The sequence below is a fragment of the Lampetra fluviatilis genome, chromosome 71 (genome assembly GCF_964198595.1).
Source record: "Lampetra fluviatilis chromosome 71, kcLamFluv1.1, whole genome shotgun sequence".
Classification (NCBI taxonomy): domain Eukaryota; kingdom Metazoa; phylum Chordata; class Hyperoartia; order Petromyzontiformes; family Petromyzontidae; genus Lampetra; species Lampetra fluviatilis.
The window spans coordinates 4,655,861-4,681,602 of NC_136345.1; the positions used below are offsets into that span (position 1 = coordinate 4,655,861).

At 56.7% G+C, this 25,742-nt stretch overlaps 1 protein-coding gene across 1 annotated transcript; it reads right to left on the reverse strand.

Annotated features, from left to right (window-relative positions):
* Window positions 1–2,658: 2,658 nt before the first annotated feature.
* On the reverse strand, window positions 2,659–25,121 carry RHBDD3 (rhomboid domain containing 3). Its single transcript, XM_078883440.1, has 7 exons — window positions 25,102–25,121; window positions 18,711–18,935; window positions 14,821–15,069; window positions 12,407–12,557; window positions 9,951–10,274; window positions 2,830–2,953; window positions 2,659–2,721 (listed from the first exon to the last, which is right to left on the reverse strand). Exons 1-7 carry the CDS (start codon window positions 25,118–25,120, stop codon window positions 2,659–2,661), a joined length of 1,155 nt encoding a protein of 384 aa, XP_078739566.1. The 5' UTR covers window position 25,121.
* Between the last annotated feature and the right edge of the window lie 621 nt (window positions 25,122–25,742).

The window sequence follows — 25,742 nt, forward strand, 5'->3', positions numbered from 1 at the left end:
ACTGTGTGTGTGTTGGGAGTGGTGGGTGTAGTGGTTAGCGCGTTGTGTGTGTTGGGAGTGGTGGGTGTAGTGGTTAGCACACTGTGTGTGTATGTGTGTAGGGAGTGGTGGGTGTAGTGGTTAGGGCACTGTGTGTTGGGAGTGGTGGGTGTAGTGGTTAGCGCGTTGTGTGTGTGTGTTGGGAGTGGTGGGTGTAGTGGTTAGCACACTGTGTGTGTATGTGTGTAGGGAGTGGTGGGTGTAGTGGTTAGGGCACTGTGTTGGGAGTGGTGGGTGTAGTGGTTAGCGCGTTGTGTGTGTGTGTTGGGAGTGGTGGGTGTAGTGGTTAGGGCACTGTGTGTGTGTTGGGAGTGGTGGGTGTAGTGGTTAGCGCGTTGTGTGTGTGTGTTGGGAGTGGTGGGTGTAGTGGTTAGGGCACTGTGTGTGTGTTGGGAGTGGTGGGTGTAGTGGTTAGCGCGTTGTGTGTGTGTGTTGGGAGTGGTGGGTGTAGTGGTTAGGGCACTGTGTGTGTGTTGGGAGTGGTGGGTGTAGTGGTTAGCGCGTTGTGTGTTGGGAGTGGTGGGTGTAGTGGTTAGGGCACTGTGTGTGTGTTGGGAGTGGTGGGTGTAGTGGTTAGCGCGTTGTGTGTTGGGAGTGGTGGGTGTAGTGGTTAGGGCACTGTGTGTGTGTTGGGAGTGGTGGGTGTAGTGGTTAGCGCGTTGTGTTGGGAGTGGTGGGTGTAGTGGTTAGGGCACTGTGTGTGTGTTGGGAGTGGTGGGTGTAGTGGTTAGCACACTGTGTGTGTCACTGTGCGTCACTGTGCACACAGCCTGGCACAAGCGTCGTGGTGAGAACACCGCTACTTAGTGGAGAATGGCGGTTGTTGTGCCAATGTGTGTGTGTGTAGAGTGGTGGGTGTAGTGGTTAGCGCGTTGTGTGTGTGTGTTGGGAGTGGTGGGTGTAGTGGTTAGGGCGTTGTGTGTGTGTGTAGAGAGTGGTGGGTGTTGTGGTTAGCGCTGCGCTACGAACCCGGCGACACGAGTTCGATTCCCGCTCACGGCCACCACCACTCAGTGACGATTCTCTGAACCGGTCCTGGGCCTTCCCTAGGTCGACTCAGCCTCAATCGAGCTACCTGGTGTAGTGGTGGTGTGGTGGTGGTGGTGGTGGTGGTGGTGGTGTAGTGGTGTGGTGGTGTAGTGGTGTAGTGGTGGTGGTGTAGTGGTGGTGGTGTAGTGGTGGTGGTGTAGTGGTGGTGGTGTAGTGGTGGTGTAGTGGTGGTGGTGTAGTGGTGTGGTGGTGGTGGTAGTGGTGGTGGTAGTGGTAGTGGTGGTGTAGTGGTGGTGTAGTGGTGGTGGTGGTGTGGTGAACATCGCTTGCACTAGGGGAGAGACAAAGGCGGCCGGGCGTGGTGGTGCTGGTGTTGCGTGTTGCATACCAACAATAAACAAAACTTTTCTATTATCTGCCAGTACTGGTGTGTTTTATCAGAGACACACACAGAGACACACACAGAGACACCCACAGAGACACCCACAGAGACACCCACAGAGACACCCACAGAGACACACACAGAGACACCCACAGAGACAAGCACAGAGACACCCACAGAGACACCCACAGAGACACCCACAGACACCCACAGAGACACCCACAGAGATACCCACAGAGACACACACAGAGACACACACAGAGACACACACAGACACAGACACCCACAGAGACACCCACAGAGACACCCACACAGACACCCACACAGACACCCACACAGACACCCACAGAGACCCACAGACACCCACAGAGACCCACAGACACCCACAGACCAGCACGGCGAGCTAAGTATGGTGCGAAAGAAGTCCAAGGCGGGTACGTACGTAGCCACAGCAGTGATGCCGAACCCCGTTTACTGCCGTCAGAGTCTGAAACACGCTCGACAGACAGAGGCCTCGCGTCCCAGACGCAGCCCTGATCCTCGCCACGGCTCCATCCGATGCGGAACCCCTCAACCCCACACAGAACTTGTGCTGATGCTGATGATGATGCTGATGATGATGCTGATGATGATGATGCTGATGATGCTGATGATGATGCTGATGATGATGATGCTGATGATGGTGCTGATGATGATGATGATGCTGATGCTGATGGTGCTGATGATGATGATGATGCTGATGCTGATGGTGCTGATGATGATGATGCTGATGATGATGCTGATGATGCTGCTGATGCTGCTGCTGATGATGATGATGTTGTTGATGATGATGATGGTGCTGCTGATGATGATGATGATCATGGTGCTGCTGCTGCTGATGATGATGATGCTGATGCTGTTGATGATGATGCTGCTGATGCTGCTGATGATGCTGATGCTGCTGCTGATGATGCTGATGATGATGCTGATGCTGATGATGTTGTTGATGATGATGCTGATGCTGCTGCTGATGATGATGATGTTGTTGATGATGATGCTGCTGATGATGATGCTGATGATGATGCTGCTGATGATGATGCTGATGCTGATGATGATGCTGCTGATGATGTTGCTGATGCTGATGCTGATGATGCTGATGATGATGCTGATGCTGCTGATGATGATGCTGCTGATGATGTTGATGATGCTGATGCTGATGCTGCTGCTGCTGATGTTGATGCTGCTGATGCTGCTGTCAGTATCCACGTCTAGTGCTGATGCTGGCAGTGCACGTGGTGGTGCTGCTGCTGCTGGTGGCTGCTCCGCTCCTCCTGGTTGTGGTCGTCGTGGTGGTTGTGGTTGTGGTGGTTGTTGTGGTGGTTGTGGTTGTGGTGGTTGTGGTGGTGGTGGTGGTTGTTGTGTCCCGCAGTGACGCGCGCCTCCGCCCCGACCCCCCCCTCGGCCAGCAGCCCCACGGCCCCCTCCACGCGGCCCCCTCGTGACGCCGCCAGCGCCACCACCGCGGGGACCCGGGGGAAGCCCATCGCCTCCAGCTGGGACAGCCTGGGGGGAGGGGCACGGGGGGGTGGGGCAGAGGGGGGAGGGGCATGGGGGGTGGGGCAGAGGGGGGAGGGGCACGGGGGGGTGGGGCATGGGGGGTGGGGCACGGGGGGAGGGGCACGGGGGGAGGGGCACGGGGGGGATCGTTATAACAATGATGACGATGGTGGTGACGGTGATGGTGGTGGTGATGGTGGTGATGATGGTGGTGGTGGTGATGATGATGATCGTGGTGGTGGTGATGATGATGATGATGGTGATGATGGTGGTGGTGGTGGTGATGATGGTGGTGATGATGATGGTGGTGATGATGATGGTGATGATGGTGATGATGACAGCCTAGAGGGGGTGGGAGCAGGAGAATGAGGGCACCACAACTCCACCCACCCACTCACCCACTCACTCACCCACTCACTCACCCACCCACTCACCCACCCACTCACCCACTCACTCACAGGGGGTGACTACTTCCTCTGACATCTGAGGCACCACAACTCCACCCACCCACTCACCCACTCACTCACCCACTCACTCACCCACCCACTCACCCACTCACTCACAGGGGGTGACTACTTCCTCTGACATCTGAGGCACCACAACTCCACCCACTCACCCACTCACTCACCCACTCACTCACCCACCCACTCACCCACTCACTCACAGGGGGTGACTACTTCCTCTGACATCTGAGGCACCACAACTCCACCCACCCACTCACCCACTCACTCACCCACTCACTCACCCACCCACTCACCCACTCACTCACAGGGGGTGACTACTTCCTCTGACATCTGAGGCACCACAACTCCACCCACCCACTCACCCACTCACTCACCCACTCACTCACCCACCCACTCACCCACTCACTCACAGGGGGTGACTACTTCCTCTGACATCTGAGGCACCACAACTCCACCCACCCACTCACCCACTCACTCACCCACTCACTCACCCACCCACTCACCCACTCACTCACTCACAGGGGGTGACTACTTCCTCTGACATCTGAGGCACCACAACTCCACCCACCCACTCACCCACTCACTCACCCACTCACTCACCCACCCACTCACCCACCCACTCACCCACTCACTCACAGGGGGTGACTACTTCCTCTGACATCTGAGGCACCACAACTCCACCCACCCACTCACCCACTCACTCACCCACTCACTCACCCACCCACTCACCCACTCACTCACAGGGGGTGACTACTTCCTCTGACATCTGAGGCACCACAACTTCACTCACCCACTCACTCACCCACTCACTCACCCACACACTCACCCACTCACTCACAGGGGGTGACTACTTCCTCTGACATCTGAGGCACCACAACTCCACCCACCCACTCACCCACTCACTCACCCACTCACTCACCCACCCACTCACCCACTCACTCACAGGGGGTGACTACTTCCTCTGACATCTGAGGCACCACAACTCCACCCACCCACTCACCCACTCACTCACCCACTCACTCACCCACCCACTCACCCACTCACTCACAGGGGGTGACTACTTCCTCTGACATCTGAGGCACCACAACTCCACCCACCCACTCACCCACTCACTCACCCACTCACTCACCCACCCACTCACCCACCCACTCACCCACTCACTCACAGGGGGTGACTACTTCCTCTGACATCTGAGGCACCACAACTCCACCCACCCACTCACCCACTCACTCACCCACTCACTCACCCACCCACTCACCCACCCACTCACCCACTCACTCACAGGGGGTGACTACTTCCTCTGACATCTGAGGCACCACAACTCCACCCACCCACTCACCCACTCACTCACCCACTCACTCACCCACCCACTCACCCACTCACTCACAGGGGGTGACTACTTCCTCTGACATCTGAGGCACCACAACTCCACCCACCCACTCACCCACTCACTCACCCACTCACTCACCCACCCACTCACCCACTCACTCACAGGGGGTGACTACTTCCTCTGACATCTGAGGCACCACAACTCCACCCACCCACTCACCCACTCACTCACCCACTCACTCACCCACCCACTCACCCACCCACTCACCCACTCACTCACAGGGGGTGACTACTTCCTCTGACATCTGAGGCACCACAACTCCACCCACCCACTCACCCACTCACTCACCCACTCACTCACCCACCCACTCACCCACTCACTCACAGGGGGTGACTACTTCCTCTGACATCTGAGGCACCACAACTCCACCCACCCACTCACCCACTCACCCACTCACTCACAGGGGGTGACTACTTCCTCTGACATCTGAGGCACCACAACTCCACCCACCCACTCACCCACTCACTCACAGGGGGTGACTACTTCCTCTGACATCTGAGGCACCACAACGCCACCCACCCACTCACCCACTCACTCACAGGGGGTGACTACTTCCTCTGACATCTGAGGCACCACAACTCCACCCACCCACTCACCCACTCACTCACAGGGGGTGACTACTTCCTCTGACATCTGAGGCACCACAACTCCACCCACCCACTCACCCACTCACTCACCCACTCACTCACCCACCCACTCACCCACTCACTCACAGGGGGTGACTACTTCCTCTGACATCTGAGGCACCACAACTCCACCCACCCACTCACTCACCCACTCACTCACCCACCCACTCACCCACTCACTCACAGGGGGTGACTACTTCCTCTGACATCTGAGGCACCACAACTCCACCCACCCACTCACCCACTCACTCACCCACTCACTCACCCACCCACTCACCCACTCACTCACAGGGGGTGACTACTTCCTCTGACATCTGAGGCACCACAACTCCACCCACCCACTCACCCACTCACTCACCCACTCACTCACCCACCCACTCACCCACTCACTCACAGGGGGTGACTACTTCCTCTGACATCTGAGGCACCACAACTCCACCCACCCACTCACCCACTCACTCACCCACTCACTCACCCACCCACTCACCCACTCACTCACAGGGGGTGACTACTTCCTCTGACATCTGAGGCACCACAACTCCACCCACCCACTCACCCACTCACCCACTCACTCACAGGGGGTGACTACTTCCTCTGACATCTGAGGCACAACAACTCCACCCACTCACTCACCCACTCACTCACTCACTCACAGGAGGGTGACTACTTCCTCTGACATCTGAGGCACCACAACTCCACCCACCCACTCACCCACTCACTCACAGGGGGTGACTACTTCCTCTGACATCTGAGGCACCACAACGCCACCCACCCACTCACCCACTCACTCACTCACAGGGGGTGACTACTTCCTCTGACATCTGAGGTACCACAACTCCACCCACCCACTCACCCACTCACCCACTCACTCACAGGAGGGTGACTACTTCCTCTGACATCTGAGGCACCACAACTCCACCCACCCACTCACCCACTCACTCACCCACTCACAGGAGGGTGACTACTTCCTCTGACATCTGAGGCACCACAACTCCACCCACCCACTCACCCACTCACTCACAGGGGGTGACTACTTCCTCTGACATCTGAGGCACCACAACGCCACCCACCCACTCACCCACTCACTCACTCACAGGGGGTGACTACTTCCTCTGACATCTGAGGCACCACAACTCCACCCACCCACTCACCCACTCACTCACCCACTCACAGGAGGGTGACTACTTCCTCTGACATCTGAGGCACCACAACTCCACCCACCCACTCACCCACTCACTCACAGGGGGTGACTACTTCCTCTGACATCTGAGGCACCACAACGCCACCCACCCACTCACCCACTCACTCACTCACAGGGGGTGACTACTTCCTCTGACATCTGAGGCACAACAACTCCACCCACTCACTCACCCACTCACTCACTCACAGGAGGGTGACTACTTCCTCTGACATCTGAGGCACCACAACTCCACCCACTCACTCACCCACCCACTCACCCACTCACTCACTCACTCACTCACTCACTCACTCACAGGGGGTGACTACTTCCTCTGACATCTGAGGCACAACAACTCCACCCACCCACTCACCCACTCACTCACTCACTCACTCACAGGGGGTGACTACTTCCTCTGACATCTGAGGCACCACAACTCCACCCACTCACCCACTCACTCACTCACTCACAGGGGGTGACTACTTCCTCTGACATCTGAGGCACCACAACTCCACCCACCCACTCACCCACTCACTCACTCACTCACAGGGGGTGACTACTTCCTCTGACATCTGAGGCACCACAACTCCACCCACCCACTCACCCACTCACTCACCCACTCACTCACTCACTCACTCACTCACTCACAGGGGGTGACTACTTCCTCTGACATCTGAGGCACAACAACTCCACCCACCCACTCACCCACTCACTCACTCACTCACAGGGGGTGACTACTTCCTCTGACATCTGAGGCACCACAACTCCACCCACTCACCCACTCACCCACCCACTCACTCACAGGGGGTGACTACCTCCTCTGACATCTGAGGCACCACAACTCCACCCACTCACCCACTCACTCACTCACAGGGGGTGACTACTTCCTCTGACATCTGAGGCACCACAACTCCACCCACTCACTCACCCACCCACTCACCCACTCACAGGGGGTGACTACTTCCTCTGATATCTGAGGCACCACAACTCTACCCACCCACTCACCCACTCACTCACTCACTCACAGGGGGTGACTACTTCCTCTGACATCTGAGGCACCACAACTCCACCCACCCACTCACCCACCCACTCACTCACTCACAGGGGGTGACTACTTCCTCTGACATCTGAGGCACCACAACTCCACCCACCCACTCACCCACTCACTCACTCACTCACAGGGGGTGACTACTTCCTCTGACATCTGAGGCACCACAACTCCACCCACCCACTCACCCACTCACTCACTCACTCACAGGGGGTGACTACTTCCTCTGACATCTGAGGCACCACAACTCCACCCACCCACTCACCCACTCACTCACCCACTCACTCACAGGGGGTGACTACTTCCTCTGACATCTGAGGCACCACAACTCCACCCACCCACTCACCCACCCACTCACCCACTCACTCACAGGGGGTGACTACTTCCTCTGACATCTGAGGCACAACTCCACCCACCCACTCACCCACTCACTCACAGGGGGTGACTACTTCCTCTGACATCTGAGGCACCACAACTCCACCCACCCACCCACTCACCCACTCACTCACAGGGGGTGACTACTTCCTCTGACATCTGAGGCACAACAACTCCACCCACCCACTCACCCACTCACTCACCCACTCACTCACCCACCCACTCACAGGGGGTGACTACTTCCTCTGATATCTGAGGCACAACAACTCCACCCACCCACTCACCCACCCACTCACCCACTCACTCACCCACCCACTCACCCACTCACTCACAGGGGGTGACTACTTCCTCTGACATCTGAGGCACCACAACTCTACCCACCCACTCACCCACCCACTCACCCACTCACTCACCCACCCACTCACCCACTCACTCACAGGGGGTGACTACTTCCTCTGATATCTGAGGCACAACAACTCCACCCACCCACTCACCCACCCACTCACCCACTCACTCACCCACCCACTCACCCACTCACTCACAGGGGGTGACTACTTCCTCTGATATCTGAGGCACCACAACTCTACCCACTCACCCACTCACTCACTCACTCACTCACAGGGGGTGACTACTTCCTCTGACATCTGAGGCACCACAACTCCACCCACCCACTCACCCACCCACTCACCCACTCACTCACAAGGGGTGACTACTTCCTCTGACATCTGAGGCACCACAACTCCACCCACTCACCCACTCACTCACTCACTCACTCACAGGGGGTGACTACTTCCTCTGACATCTGAGGCACCACAACTCCACCCACTCACCCACTCACCCACCCACTCACTCACAGGGGGTGACTACTTCCTCTGACATCTGAGGCACCACAACTCCACCCACCCACTCACCCACCCACTCACCCACTCACAGGGGGTGACTACTTCCTCTGATATCTGAGGCACCACAACTCTACCCACCCACTCACCCACTCACTCACTCACTCACAGGGGGTGACTACTTCCTCTGACATCTGAGGCACCACAACTCCACCCACCCACTCACCCACCCACTCACTCACTCACAGGGGGTGACTACTTCCTCTGACATCTGAGGCACCACAACTCCACCCACTCACCCACTCACCCACCCACTCACTCACAGGGGGTGACTACTTCCTCTGACATCTGAGGCACCACAACTCCACCCACCCACTCACCCACCCACTCACCCACTCACAGGGGGTGACTACTTCCTCTGATATCTGAGGCACCACAACTCTACCCACCCACTCACCCACTCACTCACTCACTCACAGGGGGTGACTACTTCCTCTGACATCTGAGGCACCACAACTCCACCCACCCACTCACCCACCCACTCACTCACTCACAGGGGGTGACTACTTCCTCTGACATCTGAGGCACCACAACTCCACCCACCCACTCACCCACCCACTCACTCACTCACAGGGGGTGACTACTTCCTCTGATATCCGAGGCACCACAACTCCACTCACCCACCCACCCACTCACTCACTCACTCACAGGGGGTGACTACTTCCTCTGATATCCGAGGCACCACAACTCCACCCACCCACTCACCCACTCACTCACCCACTCACTCACCCACCCACTCACAGGGGGTGACTACTTCCTCTGACATCTGAGGCACAACTCCACCCACCCACTCACCCACTCACTCACTCACAGGGGGTGACTACTTCCTCTGATATCCGAGGCACCACAACTCCACCCACCCACTCACCCACTCACTCACCCACCCACTCACCCACTCACTCACAGGGGGTGACTACTTCCTCTGACATCTGAGGCACAACTCCACCCACCCACTCACCCACTCACTCACTCACAGGGGGTGACTACTTCCTCTGATATCCGAGGCACCACAACGCCAGCTCACCTGAAGGCCGACACGGAGTTTTGTGGGATTTCTGCGACACCTCCACCACCTCCACCTCCTCCACCTCCTCCACCTCCTCCCTCGGCCAGAGAGGCAGCGATGGCCGCCCTCAGCATCCCCTCGTCGAGTTGCCGTTCATCGTCTTCGTGACGACCGGCCGCTCCGTCGCCCCAGTAGCTGCTGACAGGAGGTCGTCCGTGCGACGTCGTGGGGACGTTGTGGAGGTGGTGGTGGTGGTGGTAAGGAAGGCCGCCGCCGGTGGTGGTGGTGGTGGTGGACATGGGCGGAGGCTGGGTGGGGTAGGAGCCCGCCGGAGGATTGTAGCTGGAGGGAAGGGAGCAACAACAACAACAACATCAACAACATCAACAACATCAACAACATCAACAACAACATCAACAACATCAACAACATCAACATCAACAACATCAACAACAACATCAACAACATCAACAACATCAACATCAACAACAACAACGTTCAGCCCGAGTGGCCAGCACCGCCGCCACGGCCGGCTAGCGATGTTGACGACACTACAGCGCTACACCGGGTACTCAGTTGAGGCTGAGTCGACCTAGGGGGAGGCCCAGGACCGGCTCAGAGACTCGTCACTGAGTGGTGGTGGTGGCCGTGAGCGGGAATCGAACTCGGGTGGCCGGATTCGGAGCGCGGTGTTAGCACTAACCTCAACACCCACCGCTCCCCACACACAGACACACACACGACACACACACAGACACACACACACAAACACGACACACAACAACAACAACAACCGCCATTCGCCACTAAGTGGCGGTGACGTCACCACGACGCTTGTGCCAGGCCATGTGCACTTTGAAGTTGATTGGTCCACACCCGAGACAGCTTTTCTTAAAGCCTAGTCTCCATTGGTGTTGGACCAGATGACGCCAAAACTTCAAGGACAGTGCATTTCATTATCAGAGTTGTTTATTTTTGTTTGCATTTTGACTGCTTGTGTTGTGTGGTTATTGCAAACACGATGCCTTGTATAAAGGTGTCAGTTTTTGTACCAGTTGAAAGGGTAAAAGCCTACTACTATATTTTGCCACTGGTAAAGGAGATGTCTCGTAGTGTAAATGCTTCACCCAGAGCTCTCAATACTCTGATGGTGCGCTGTCTTTGAGTTGTGCGCCTTTTGGCGTCATCTGGTCCAACACCAATGGAGACTAGGCTCTAAGAAAAGCTGTCTCGGGTGTGGACCAATCAACTTCAAGGACAGTGCATATCATTATCATCATCATCATCAGAGTTGTTTCTTTTTGTTGGCCTTTTGACTGCTTGTGTTGCGGTTATTGCAAACATGATGCCTTGCATAAAGGTGTCAGTTGTTGTACCAGTTGAAAGGGTAAAAACCTATTACTACTGTAGTAGGTTCAAAGAGACTTGCACTACGTAGTCGGAGGCACACTTATTTATTAAACGTTCCACTCAGCACAGGCCAAGGTATACGACACTCGAAGGGGTATCGGCCCCTTCACCCGTCTAACAGGGAGATCCCACGATCTCCACCCCGGCTAGCCTACTCCCAGGTCCTCCACTACAGGGCTAGGGGAGGCTAGCTGACCCAGCTCAGGCCAAGCTGGGATCACGGCACCCTGAGTCACCAGACCGGCCCCTTCACCCGTCTAACAGGGAGACCCCAGTGACTCTAACCGGCTAGCCTACTCCCAGGTCCTCCACTACGGGGCTAGGGGAGGCTAGCTGACCCAGCTCTGGCCAAGCTGGGATCACGGCACCCTGAGTCACCAGACCGGCCCCTTCACCCGTCTAACAGGGAGACCCCAGTGACTCTAACCGGCTAGCCTACTCCCAGGTCCTCCACTACAGGGCTAGGGGAGGCTAGCTGACCCAGCTCTGGCCAAGCTGGGATCACGGCACCCTGAGTCACCAGGCCGGCCCCTTCACCCGTCTAACAGGGAGACCCCAGTGACTCTAACCCGGCTAGCCTACTCCCAGGTCCTCCACTACGGGGCTAGGGGAGGCTAGCTGACCCAGCTCTGGTCAAGCTGGGATCACGGCACCCTGAGTCCCCAGACCGCCTCTTACAAGAACATCATCGGCTCTGGGCTCTCGGGGCTTGCCCTGGTCGCTCCTTAGAAGGACGGCGATCCAGCGGAGTCCCAGGGCCCATCTAGCCGGTCTTCACTCTTCGCTGGTTTAAGCTGAACACTGAACCCCGAGCCCACCGGCTCACCGCCTCGTACAGCAACTCCCCCACTGAGGGATGGGGCGGTGGGGGATCACAGCGCCGTTACAGCCCCCCAGGGCTAAACGGTGCGGACGTGGTTTTAAGCATCCTTCCGTGTGCGGGCATAACCACCCCCGGTGTGTTTGTTCGCCCTCCCGTAACACCTCTACGCTACTACAACAACAACAACAGACACACACCCGTGGTGGTGGTGGTGGTGGGTGGGTGGCGTTGTCTTCGTTACCGGTGAGTGGGCAGCGACGATTGCCCGCAGTGGCTGGGCACGACACGCACCCAGCGGGGCACGACACGCACCCAGCGCACCACCACCCAGCGCTCCAGGGAGGCGAGGGACGCCGGGGACGGGAAGAGGCGCTCGCAGACTCCACAGTGAACTGGGGAGAGCGAGGTGGTGGTGGTGGAGATGGTTGAGGTGGTGGTAGAGGAGGTGGTGGTAGAGGAGGTGGTGGTGGTGGTGGAGATGGTTGAGGTGGTGGTAGAGGAGGTGGTGGTGGTGGAGATGGTTGAGGTGGTGGTAGAGGAGGTGGTGGTGGTAGAGGTGGTGGAGGTGGTGGTGGTGGTGGAGGTGGTGGAGGTGGTGGTGGTGGTGAAGGAGGAGGTGGTGGTGGTGGTGAAGGTGGAGGTGGTGGAGGAGGTGGTGGTGGTGAAGGTGGTGGAGATGGTTGAGGTGGTGGTAAAGGAGGTGGTGGTGGTGGTGGAGGTGGTGGTAAAGGAGGTGGTGGTGGTGGAGGTGGTGGTGGTGGTAGAGGAGGTGGTGGTGGTGGTGGAGAAGGTGGTGGTGGAGGTGGTGGTGGTGGATGAGGTGTAGGAGGTGGTCATGGAGTTGATGGAAGAGGTGGAGGAGGTGGCAGTGGTGGTCATGGAGGTGGTGGTGGTAGTGGAGGGGATGATGATGATGATAGCGGATTAAAATGATGGACGTGGTTGTGATGGTGATGATGGTAATGGTGTTGATGGTGGTGGTTGTGATGGTAATGGTGTAGATGGTGTTGGTTGCGGTGTTGGTTTGGAGTCAAGGAGTTTTTGCAGACACTGGACGGAACATCACCTTGGTTCAAGATGACGAACGCACAACCACTCACTCAGAAGTGGACAAAGCAGCTGCAGTTGATTCAACTGCACAACCACTCGCTCAGAAGTGGACAAAGCAGCTGCAGTTGACTTCAACTGCACAAACACTCGCTGAGAAGTGGACAAAGCAGCTGCAGTTGATTTCAACTGCACAGCCACTCGCTCAGAAGTGGACAAAGCAGCTGCAGTTGATTCAAACTGCACAACCACTCGCTCAGAAGTGGACAAAGCAGCTGCAGTTGACTTCAACTGCACAAACACTCGCTCAGAAGTGGACAAAGCAGCTGCAGTTGATTTCAACTGCACAGCCACTCGCTCAGAAGTGGACAAAGCAGCTGCAGTTGATTCAAACTGCACAACCACTCGCTCAGAAGTGGACAAAGCAGCTGCAGTTGACTTCAACTGCACAACCACTCGCTCAGAAGTGGACAAAGCAGCTGCAGTTGATTTCAACTGCACAAACACTCGCTCAGAAGCGGACAAAGCAGCTGCAGTTGATTTCAACTGCACAAACACTCGCTCAGAAGTGGACAAAGCAGCTGCAGTTGACTTCAACTGCACAAACACTCGCTCAGAAGTGGACACAGCAGCTGCAGTTGACTTCAACTGCACAAACACTCGCTCAGAAGTGGGCAAAGCAGCTGCAGTTGATTTCAACTGCACAACCACTCGCTCAGAAGTGGACAAAGCGGCTGCAGTTGATTTCAACTGCACAACCACTCGCTCAGAAGTGGACAAAGCGGCTGCAGTTGATTCAAACTGCACAAACACTCGCTCAGAAGTGGGCAAAGCAGCTGCATATTCTTAGGTTTTTTCGGTAAAGTCACGTAGGTAAAAAAAATTAAAATTAATAAAAGTAAAATAAAATAAAAATCACGACGTTTCGGAGGCAACACAAGCCTCCGTCTTCTGGTGGAACCGTCACAGCTCACGACAGCCGTATCAAGTGAGAGAAATTTCAAGAAAACAGTCCTTGTGTGTGTATATATATACTGCTTGAGGGTGGGAGGAGCCAAGGTAGGCCCTGAATATTCTTTTAAAATCCTTTATATTAAGTTCACTTGCTTGCTTGCTTGCGCGCTTACGACCGTGCAAATCTTTCGGTCGTTTTTTTTAACCCACTTCCCGTGATCCAATCGAGCTGACATTTTGCACACAGACTCGTTGTGCGTGACAATTTATTTTCGTGAAAAAAAATCCTAAATTTTCAACATTTTAGGATTTTTTTTAAAACTATTTATTCACCAATTGCTTAATGGTGGCAGGCAATCATCTGACCCACAGGTGGCAGCCATCTCAAGCCAGAGGACGAGAGGACTCTAGCCGCCCGTTTCAAAGACCAATGTGGGCTGGGTTGTGTGGCCCATTGAACACGTACTGTAATTTAAAAAAACAGAAATGAATAATAAAATAAAACCGATGCCGCGCACACAAAGGATTTTTCGTGAAAAACTTTGTTTTTACGGGTTAATTTTTTGTGAGGTTCGGTGCGGCTGAAGCACGCTGCTAGGAACGAGCCTTTGTTGTGTATCACCGCCGGGGGTTCCGTCACCCTGGTTAGGATACGAGCGATGCCCACGAGGGCCGCCAGTCCCCCCGTGAGGGTGGGGGCCCCCGGGACGAACAGCTCCGAGAGCCCCAGGACCCCCCAGGGCAGGACCCAAGCGGGGACCATCCCCAGGAGCTTCATGAGTCCCGGGGGGTCACCGCCGCCGCCGCCATGGCGACGGTGACCTGTCCCCCGGGGCCACGTGGCCCAGGCGAGGGCCCCCAGGAGGCCGGGGATAGGGCCCCACGCTGGGGCCCATTGGAGTCCTAGAGGTGAGGGTGGGGAGGGGGGTGGGGGGTGGGTTACAAAAACAAAGATCCCGCCAGTCACTCACTCGTTCAGTTACTCGCTCAGTCACTCGCCCAGCCACTCAGTCAGTCAGTCATTCACTCACTCACTCAGTCACTCACTTACTCACTCACCCACTCAGTCAGTCACTCACTCACTCACTGACTCAGTCACTCGCCCAGTCACTCGCCCAGTCACTCGCCCAGCCACTCAGTCACTCACTCAGTCATTCACCCACTCACCCACTCACTCACTCACTCACTGAGTGAGTGACTGAGTGAGTCACTCACTCACTCAGTCACTCACCCAGTCACTCACCCAGTCAATCACCCACTCACTCAGTCACTCACTCAGTCACTCACTCAGTCACTCACTCAGTCACTCAGTCACTCACTCACCCACCCACTCACTCACCCAGTCACTCACTCAGTCACTCACTCACCCAGTTACTCACTCAGTCACTCACTCACCCACTCACTCACTCACTCACTCACCCACTCAGTCATTAAGTCACTCACTCAGTCACTCACCCACTCAGTTACTCACTCAGTCACTCACTCACTCACTCACCCACTCACTCACTCAGTCACTCACCCACTCAGTCATTAAGTCACTCACTCAGTCACTCACTCAGTCACTCGCTAAGTCACTCAGTCACTCACCCAGTCAGTCACTCACCCACTCACTCAGTCACTCACTCAGTCACTCACCCAGTCACTCACCCACTCACTCACTCAGACACTCACTCAGTCACTCGCTCAGTCACTCAGTCACTCACCCAGTCAGTCACTCACTCACTCACTCACCCAGTCACTCACCCAGTCACTCACCCAGTCACTCACCCACTCACTCAGTCACTCACTCAGTCACTCACTCAGTCACTCACTCAGTCACTCACCCACTCACTCACTCAGTCACTCACCCACTCCACTCACTCACTCAGTCACTCACCCAGTCACTCACCCACTCACTCACTCAGTCACTCACTCGGTCACTCACTCGGTCACTCACTCAGTCACTCAGTCACTCACCCAGTCAGTCACTCAGTCACTCAGTCACTCACTCAGTCACTCACCCACTCCACTCACTCACTCAGTCACTCACCCAGTCACTCACCCACTCACTCACTCAGTCACTCACCCACTCACTCAGTCACTCACTCAGTCACTCACCCAGTCACTCACCCACTCACTCACTCAGTCACTCACTCAGTCACTCACTCAGTCACTCATCCACTCCACTCACTCACCCACTCACTCACCCACTCACTCAGTCACTCACCCACTCACTCACTCACTCACTCACCCACTCACTCACTCACTCACCAATTCACTCACCCGCCCAGACACTCGCCTAGCAACTCGCCCAGTCACCCACCCACCCGCTCGCTCACCCACCCAAAAAAAACCCCCGTATAGCCAGATATACAACAACACGACCGCGACCTCCTGCAGACCAGGCGAGGCAGTCAACATCTCTCAGGCTAATCGAACCCACGACCTCCTGTAGACCAGGCGAGGTAGTCAACATCTCTCAGGCTAATCGAACCCACGACCTCCTGCAGACCAGGCGAGGCAGTCAACATCTCTCAGGCTAATCGAACCCACGACCTCCTGTAGACCAGGCGAGGCAGTCAACATCTCTCAGGCTAATCGAACCCACGACCTCCTGCAGACCAGGCGAGGCAGTCAACATCTCTCAGGCTAATCGAACCCGCGACCTCCTGCAGACCAGGCGAGGCAGTCAACATCTCTCAGGCTAATCGAACCCACGACCTCCTGCAGACCAGGCGAGGCAGTCAACATCTCTCAGGCTAATCGAACCCGCGACCTCCTGCAGACCAGGCGAGGCAGTCAACATCTCTCAGGCTAATCGAACCCGCGACCTCCTGCAGACCAGGCGAGGCAGTCAACATCTCCCAGGCTAATCGAACCCACGACCTCCTGCAGACCAGGCGAGGTAGTCAACATCTCTCAGGCTAATCGAACCCACGACCTCCTGCAGACCAGGCGAGGCAGTCAACATCTCTCAGGCTAATCGAACCCACGACCTCCTGTAGACCAGGCGAGGCAGTCAACATCTCCCAGGCTAATCGAACCCACGACCTCCTGCAGACCAGGCGAGGCAGTCAACATCTCCCAGGCTAATCGAACCCACGACCTCCTGTAGACCAGGCGAGGCAGTCAACATCTCCCAGGCTAATCGAACCCACGACCTCCTGCAGACCAGGCGAGGCAGTCAACATCTCCCAGGCTAATCGAACCCACGACCTCCTGTAGACCAGGCGAGGCAGTCAACATCTCCCAGGCTAATCGAACCCACGACCTCCTGCAGACCAGGCGAGGTAGTCAACATCTCTCAGGCTAATCGAACCCACGACCTCCTGCAGACCAGGCGAGGCAGTCAACATCTCTCAGGCTAATCGAACCCACGACCTCCTGCAGACCAGGCGAGGTAGTCAACATCTCTCAGGCTAATCGAACCCACGACCTCCTGCAGACCAGGCGAGGCAGTCAACATCTCTCAGGCTAATCGAACCCACGACCTCCTGCAGACCAGGCGAGGTAGTCAACATCTCACCTGTAGACCAGGCGAGGTAGTCAACATCTCACCACGACGAGAGAGAGCGAGAGAGCGATAGACGCAGACTCCAGATATACAACAACACGACCCTCGACCTCCTGCAGACCGGGCGAGGCAGTCAACATCTCATCTGCAGACCGGGCGAGGTAGTTAACATATAACCTGTAGACCAGGCGAGGTAGTCAACATCTCTCAGGCTAATCGAACCCTCGACCTCCTGCAGACCAGGCGAGGCAGTCAACATCTCTCAGGCTAATCGAACCCACGACCTCCTGCAGTCCAGGCGAGGCAGTCAACATCTCTCAGGCTAATCGAACCCGCGACCTCCTGCAGACCAGGCGAGGCAGTCAACATCTCTCAGGCTAATCGAACCCACGACCTCCTGCAGACCAAGCGAGGCAGTCAACATCTCTCAGGCTAATCGAACCCGCGACCTCCTGCAGACCAGGCGAGGCAGTCAACATCTCTCAGGCTAATCGAACCCACGACCTCCTGCAGACCAGGCGAGGCAGTCAACATCTCTCAGGCTAATCGAACCCGCGACCTCCTGCAGACCAGGCGAGGCAGTCAACATCTCTCAGGCTAATCGAACCCGCGACCTCCTGCAGACCGGGCGAGGCAGTCAACATCTCTCAGGCTAATCAAACCCACGACCTCCTGTATACCAGGCGAGGCAGTCAACATCTCTCAGGCTAATCGAACCCTCGACCTCCTGCAGACCAGGCGAGGCAGTCAACATCTCCCAGGCTAATCGAACCCACGACCTCCTGCAGACCAGGCGAGGCAGTCAACACCCTTCAGGCTAATCGAACCCACGACCTCCTGCAGACCAGGCGAGGCAGTCAACATCTCTCAGGCTAATCGAACCCACGACCTCCTGCAGACCGGGCGAGGCAGTCAACATCTCTCAGGCTACTCGAACCCACGACCTCCTGCAGACCAGGCGATGTAGTCAACATCTCTCAGGCTAATCGAACCCTCGACCTCCTGCAGACCAGGCGAGGCAGTCAACACCCTTCAGATCGCCGCCTCTTACCCATGGACGGAGGGCCCGGAAGCGTCCAGAGGACCAGGCCCAGGAGCCCTCCGAGCAGGGAGGTGAGGAGCGCCAGGAGACCGAAGCGTGCGGAGCCCAGGAGCCTCTCCAGCGGCACTCCCAGCAGCACCACGAGCAGCGGGGAGGGGAGCCAAATCCAGGCGCCCATCCCAGCAAGGCCCTCCAACCCCCAGGGGCACATGGGGTGGGTCACCAGCCTGTAGACTGGGAGCGGGGGGTGGAGGGGGGGGGGTGGGTGGTGGGGGTGGTGGGGGGGGTGGGTGGTGGGGGTGGTGGGGGTGGTGGTGGTGGTGGTGGGGGTGGTGGTGGTGGTGGGGGTGGTGGTGGTGGTGGGGGTGGTGGTGGTGGTGGTGGGGGTGGTGGTGGTGGTGGTGGGGGTGGTGGTGGTGGTGGGTGGTGGGGGTGGGTGGTGGTGGGGGTGGATGGTGGGGGTGGGTGGTGGTGGGGGTGGATGGTAGGGGTGGGTGGTGGTGGGGGTGGGTGGTAGGGGTGGGTGGTGGTGGGTGGAAGGGGGTGGTGGTGGGGGGGGTGGGGGGGGTGGGTGGTGGGGGTGGGTGGTGGTGGTGGGGGGGGTGGTGGTGGTGGGGGTGGTGGTGGTGGTGGTGGGGGTGGTGGGGGGGGTGGTGGGGGTGGTGGGGGGGGGTGGTGGGGGTGGTGGGGGTGGGGGTGGTGGGTGGGGGGTGGGTGGTGGTGGGGGGGGGTGGTGGTGGGGGGGTGGTGGGGGTGGGTGGTGGTGGGGGTGGGTGGTGGTGGGGGGGGGGGGTGGTGGGGGTGGTGGTGGTGGGGGTGGTGGTGGGGGTGGTGGTGGTGGGGGTGGTGGTGGTGGTGGTGGGGGTGGTGGTGGGGGTGGTGGTGGTGGGGGGGGTGGTGGTGGTGGTGGGGGTGGTGGGGGTGGTGGTGGTGGGGGTGGTGGTGGGGGTGGTGGGGGTGGGTGGTGGGGGTGGGTGGTGGTGGGGGTGGGTGGTGGGGGTGGGTGGTGGTGGGGGTGGGTGGTGGTGGGTGGTGGGGGTGGGTGGTGGTGGGGGTGGGTGGTGGGGGTGGGTGGTGGTGGGGGTGGGTGGTGGGGGTGGGTGGTGGTGGGTGGTGGTGGGGGTGGGTGGTGGTGGGGGTGGGTGGTGGTGGGGGTGGGTGGGTGGTGGGGGGGTGGTGGGGGTGGGTGTTGGTGTAAAGCAGTCAACCACCTCGGTTCAAAATGGGACATCTCTTCTCGACAGTATGAATGTATAAAAATATAAGAAGAGGGTTTTACTCTTTCTGGCAATAAAACAGTTGTGCTAAGATGTTCAAACAACGAATAGTATGGGTCTCTGTGGGTCTCTATGAGTATGGGTCTCTGTGCGTCTCTGTGGGTGTGGGTCTCTGTGGGTCTGTATGGATCTCTGTGGGTCTCTGTGGGTCTCTATGAGTGTGGGTCTCTGTGGGTCTGTATGGATCTCTGTGAGTGTGGGTCTCTGTGGGTCTCTGAGTGTGGGTCTGTATGGGTCTCTGTGAGTGTGGGTCTCTGTGGGTCTCTATGAGTGTGGGTCTCTGTGGGTCTCTGTGGGTCTGTGTGGGTCTCTATGAGTGTGGGTCTCTGTGGGTCTCTATGAGTGTGGGTCTCTGTGGGTCTGTATGGGTCTCTATGAGTGTGGGTCTCTGTGGGTCTGTATGGGTCTCTATGAGTGTGGGTCTCTGTGGGTCTGTGTGGGTCTCTATGAGTGTGGGTCTCTGTGGGTCTCTGAGTGTGGGTCTCTGTGGGTCTGTGTGGGTCTCTGTGAGTGTGGGTCTCTGTGGGTCTCTATGGGTCTCTATGAGTGTGGGTCTCTGTGGGTCTCTATGGGTCTCTATGAGTGTGGGTCTCTGTGGGTCTGTATGGGTCTCTGTGAGTGTGGGTCTCTGTGGGTCTCTATGGGTCTCTGTGAGTGTGAGTCTCTGTGGGTCTGTATGGGTCTCTATGAGTGTGGGTCTCTGTGGGTCTCTATGAGTGTGGGTCTCTGTGGGTCTGTCTGGGTCTCTATGAGTGTGGGTCTCTGTGGGTCTGTCTGGGTCTCTATGAGTGTGGGTCTCTGTGGGTCTCTATGGGTCTCTATGAGTATGGGTCTCTGTGGGTCTGTCTGGGTCTCTATGAGTGTGGGTCTCTGTGGGTCTCTATGGGTCTCTATGAGTATGGGTCTCTGTGGGTCTGTCTGGGTCTCTATGAGTATGGGTCTCTGTGGGTCTGTCTGGGTCTCTATGAGTGTGGGTCTCTGTGGGTCTCTGTGAGTGTGAGTCTCTGTGAGTCTGTCTGGGTCTCTATGAGTGTGGGTCTCTGTGAGTCTGTCTGGGTCTCTGTGAGTGTGGGTCTCTGTGGGTCTGTCTGGGTCTCTATGAGTATGGGTCTCTGTGGGTCTGTCTGGGTCTCTATGAGTGTGGGTCTCTGTGGGTCTGTCTGGGTCTCTGTGAGTGTGGGTCTCTGTGGGTCTCTATGGGTCTCTATGAGTATGGGTCTCTGTGGGTCTGTCTGGGTCTCTATGAGTGTGGGTCTCTGTGGGTCTGTCTGGGTCTCTGTGAGTGTGGGTCTCTGTGAGTGTGGGTCTCTGTGGGTCTCTGTAAGTGTGGGTCTCTGTGGGTCTGTATGGGTCTCTGTGAGTGTGGGTCTCTGTGAGTCTGTCTGGGTCTCTGTGAGTGTGGGTCTCTGTGAGTCTGTCTGGGTCTCTATGAGTGTGGGTCTCTGTGGGTCTGTATGGGTCTCTATGAGTGTGGGTCTCTGTGGGTCTGTATGGGTCTCTATGAGTGTGGGTCTCTGTGAGTCTGTCTGGGTCTCTGTGAGTGTGGGTCTCTGTGAGTCTGTCTGGGTCTCTATGAGTGTGGGTCTCTGTGGGTCTGTATTGGTCTCTGTGAGTGTGGGTCTCTGTGGGTCTGTTTGGGTCTCTGTGAGTGTGGGTCTCTGTGAGTCTGTCTGGGTCTCTATGAGTGTGGGTCTCTGTGAGTCTGTCTGGGTCTCTGTGAGTGTGGGTCTCTGTGAGTCTGTCTGGGTCTCTATGAGTGTGGGTCTCTGTGAGTCTGTCTGGGTCTCTGTGAGTGTGGGTCTCTGTGAGTCTGTCTGGGTCTCTATGAGTGTGGGTCTCTGTGGGTCTGTCTGGGTCTCTGTGAGTGTGGGTCTCTGTGGGTCTGTATGGGTCTCTGTGAGTGTGGGTCTCTGTGGGTCTGTCTGGGTCTCTATGAGTGTGGGTCTCTGTGGGTCTGTATGGGTCTCTATGAGTGTGGGTCTCTGTGAGTCTGTCTGGGTCTCTGTGAGTGTGGGTCTCTGTGAGTCTGTCTGGGTCTCTATGAGTGTGGGTCTCTGTGGGTCTGTATGGGTCTCTGTGAGTGTGGGTCTCTGTGGGTCTGTCTGGGTCTCTATGAGTGTGGGTCTCTGTGAGTCTGTCTGGGTCTCTGTGAGTGTGGGTCTCTGTGGGTCTGTATGGGTCTCTGTGAGTGTGGGTCTCTGTGGGTCTGTATGGGTCTCTGTGAGTGTGGGTCTCTGTGGGTCTGTCTGGGTCTCTGTGAGTGTGGGTCTCTGTGGGTCTGTATGGGTCTCTGTGAGTGTGGGTCTCTGTGGGTCTGTCTGGGTCTCTGTGAGTGTGGGTCTCTGTGAGTGTGGGTCTCTGTGGGTCTCTGTGAGTGTGGGTCTCTGTGGGTCTGTATGGGTCTCTGTGAGTGTGGGTCTCTGTGAGTCTGTCTGGGTCTCTGTGAGTGTGGGTCTCTGTGAGTCTGTCTGGGTCTCTATGAGTGTGGGTCTCTGTGGGTCTGTATGGGTCTCTATGAGTGTGGGTCTCTGTGGGTCTGTATGGGTCTCTATGAGTGTGGGTCTCTGTGAGTCTGTCTGGGTCTCTGTGAGTGTGGGTCTCTGTGAGTCTGTCTGGGTCTCTATGAGTGTGGGTCTCTGTGGGTCTGTATTGGTCTCTGTGAGTGTGGGTCTCTGTGGGTCTGTCTGGGTCTCTGTGAGTGTGGGTCTCTGTGAGTCTGTCTGGGTCTCTATGAGTGTGGGTCTCTGTGAGTCTGTCTGGGTCTCTATGAGTGTGGGTCTCTGTGAGTCTGTCTGGGTCTCTGTGAGTGTGGGTCTCTGTGAGTCTGTCTGGGTCTCTATGAGTGTGGGTCTCTGTGGGTCTGTCTGGGTCTCTGTGAGTGTGGGTCTCTGTGGGTCTGTATGGGTCTTTGTGAGTGTGGATCTCTGTGGGTCTGTCTGGGTCTCTATGAGTGTGGGTCTCTGTGGGTCTGTATGGGTCTCTATGAGTGTGGGTCTCTGTGAGTCTGTCTGGGTCTCTGTGAGTGTGGGTCTCTGTGAGTCTGTCTGGGTCTCTATGAGTGTGGGTCTCTGTGGGTCTGTATGGGTCTCTGTGAGTGTGGGTCTCTGTGGGTCTGTCTGGGTCTCTGTGAGTGTGGGTCTCTGTGGGTCTGTATGGGTCTCTGTGAGTGTGGGTCTCTGTGGGTCTGTATGGGTCTCTGTGAGTGTGGGTCTCTGTGGGTCTGTCTGGGTCTCTGTGAGTGTGGGTCTCTGTGAGTCTGTCTGGGTCTCTGTGAGTGTGGGTCTCTGTGAGTCTGTCTGGGTCTCTGTGAGTGTGGGTCTCTGTGGGTCTGTATGGGTCTCTGTGAGTGTGGGTCTGTCTGGGTCTCTATGAGTGTGGGTCTCTGTGGGTCTGTATGGGTCTCTGTGAGTGTGGGTCTCTGTGGGTCTGTCTGGGTCTCTGTGAGTGTGGGTCTCTGTGAGTCTGTCTGGGTCTCTGTGAGTGTGGGTCTGTCTGGGTCTCTATGAGTGTGGGTCTCTGTGGGTCTGTATGGGTCTCTGTGAGTGTGGGTCTCTGTGAGTCTGTCTGGGTCTCTGTGAGTGTGGGTCTCTGTGGGTCTGTATTGGTCTCTGTGAGTGTGGGTCTCTGTGGGTCTGTCTGGGTCTCTGTGAGTGTGGGTCTCTGTGAGTCTGTCTGGGTCTCTATGAGTGTGGGTCTCTGTGAGTCTGTCTGGGTCTCTGTGAGTGTGGGTCTCTGTGAGTCTGTCTGGGTCTCTATGAGTGTGGGTCTCTGTGAGTCTGTCTGGGTCTCTGTGAGTGTGGGTCTCTGTGAGTCTGTCTGGGTCTCTATGAGTGTGGGTCTCTGTGGGTCTGTCTGGGTCTCTGTGAGTGTGGGTCTCTGTGGGTCTGTATGGGTCTCTGTGAGTGTGGATCTCTGTGGGTCTGTCTGGGTCTCTATGAGTGTGGGTCTCTGTGGGTCTGTATGGGTCTCTATGAGTGTGGGTCTCTGTGAGTCTGTCTGGGTCTCTGTGAGTGTGGGTCTCTGTGAGTCTGTCTGGGTCTCTATGAGTGTGGGTCTCTGTGGGTCTGTATGGGTCTCTGTGAGTGTGGGTCTCTGTGGGTCTGTCTGGGTCTCTATGAGTGTGGGTCTCTGTGAGTGTGGGTCTCTGTGAGTCTGTCTGGGTCTCTGTGAGTGTGGGTCTCTGTGGGTCTGTATGGGTCTCTGTGAGTGTGGGTCTCTGTGGGTCTGTATGGGTCTCTGTGAGTGTGGGTCTCTGTGGGTCTGTCTGGGTCTCTGTGAGTGTGGGTCTCTGTGAGTCTGTCTGGGTCTCTGTGAGTGTGGGTCTCTGTGAGTCTGTCTGGGTCTCTGTGAGTGTGGGTCTCTGTGGGTCTGTCTGGGTCTCTATGAGTGTGGGTCTCTGTGGGTCTGTATGGGTCTCTGTGGGTCTCTGTATGGGTCTCTGTGGGTCTCTGTATGGGTCTGTATGGGTCTCTGTGGGTCTGTATGGGTCTCTGTGGGTCTGTATGGGTCTCTGTGGGTCTGTATGGGTCTCTGTGGGTCTATGTGGGTCTCTATGAGTGTGAGTCTCTGTGGTTCTGTATGGGTCTCTGTGAGTGTGGGTCTCTGTGGGTCTGTATGGGTCTCTGTGGGTCTCTGTATGGGTCTGTATGGGTCTCTGGGTCTGTATGGGTCTCTGTGGGTCTCTGTGGGTCTCTATGGGTCTGCATGGGTCTCTGTGAGTGTGGGTCTCTGTGGGTCTGTATGGGTCTCTGTGGGTCTATGTGGGTCTGTATGGGTCTGTATGGGTCTCTGTATGGGTCTCTGTGGGTCTCTGTGGGTCTATGTGGGTCTCTATGGGTCTCTGTGGGTCTCTGTATGGGTATCTGTGGGTCTATGTGGGTCTATATGGGTCTCTGTATGGGTCTGTGTGGGTCTGTATGGGTCTCTGTATGGATCTCTGTGGGTCTATGTGGGTCTGTATGGGTCTCTGTGGGTCTCTGTATGGGTCTCTGTAAGGGTCTGTATGGGTCTCTGGGTCTGTATGGGTCTCTATGATGCAGAGAATGCGAGATAGCGCGCACACACACAGCACAAAGATTACTGCAAACTATTCAACTGAATTAGGGCATCCGAAGGGGTCTCACCTTGCAGATTGAGCCCCATTCTGGACCCCCCCCCCCCCCGTAGTGGATGGTACAGTCCAAACGCCCTCACCCACAACACCCAGTGGACGATACCAAGTCACACATTGAGAGGGGGGGGGGCGGGAAATGGCTAAACTCGATTCAGAGAATGCGAGATAAGGCGCGCGCACACACACACACAGCACAAAGATTACTGCAAACTATTCAACTGAATTAGGGCATCCGAAGGGGTCTCACCTTGCAGATTGAGCCCCATTCTGGATGGGTCTAGCGCCAGCGCCGTCTCGTTCACGTAGCCGCAAAGTGTCAAGATGACGACAAGGAGAGAGGCGATTAACCAAATCGCGGTTACCGCCGGAACATTGGCCGGCAAAAACGCCCGCATTTTCCCGAAATAACCCTCTCTAAACGTTTATACGCTCACAGAGTACATCTTGTGTATGTAATGCGCGTGTTTATTAGGTACAGAGTGGTAAATTTAGTAACATTGTAACTAAAAAAAATATAGGCCTATGTTAAAACACCCGCCCCAGCTCGGATAGGTTCGCCGGGCGGGGGAAGGGGCGCCTCAGGCCCGCAGAGGCGACTAGGCGAGAGTCGGTAAAAGCCTTCCCCCCGCCGCCCAGTTAACGAAATTTTTT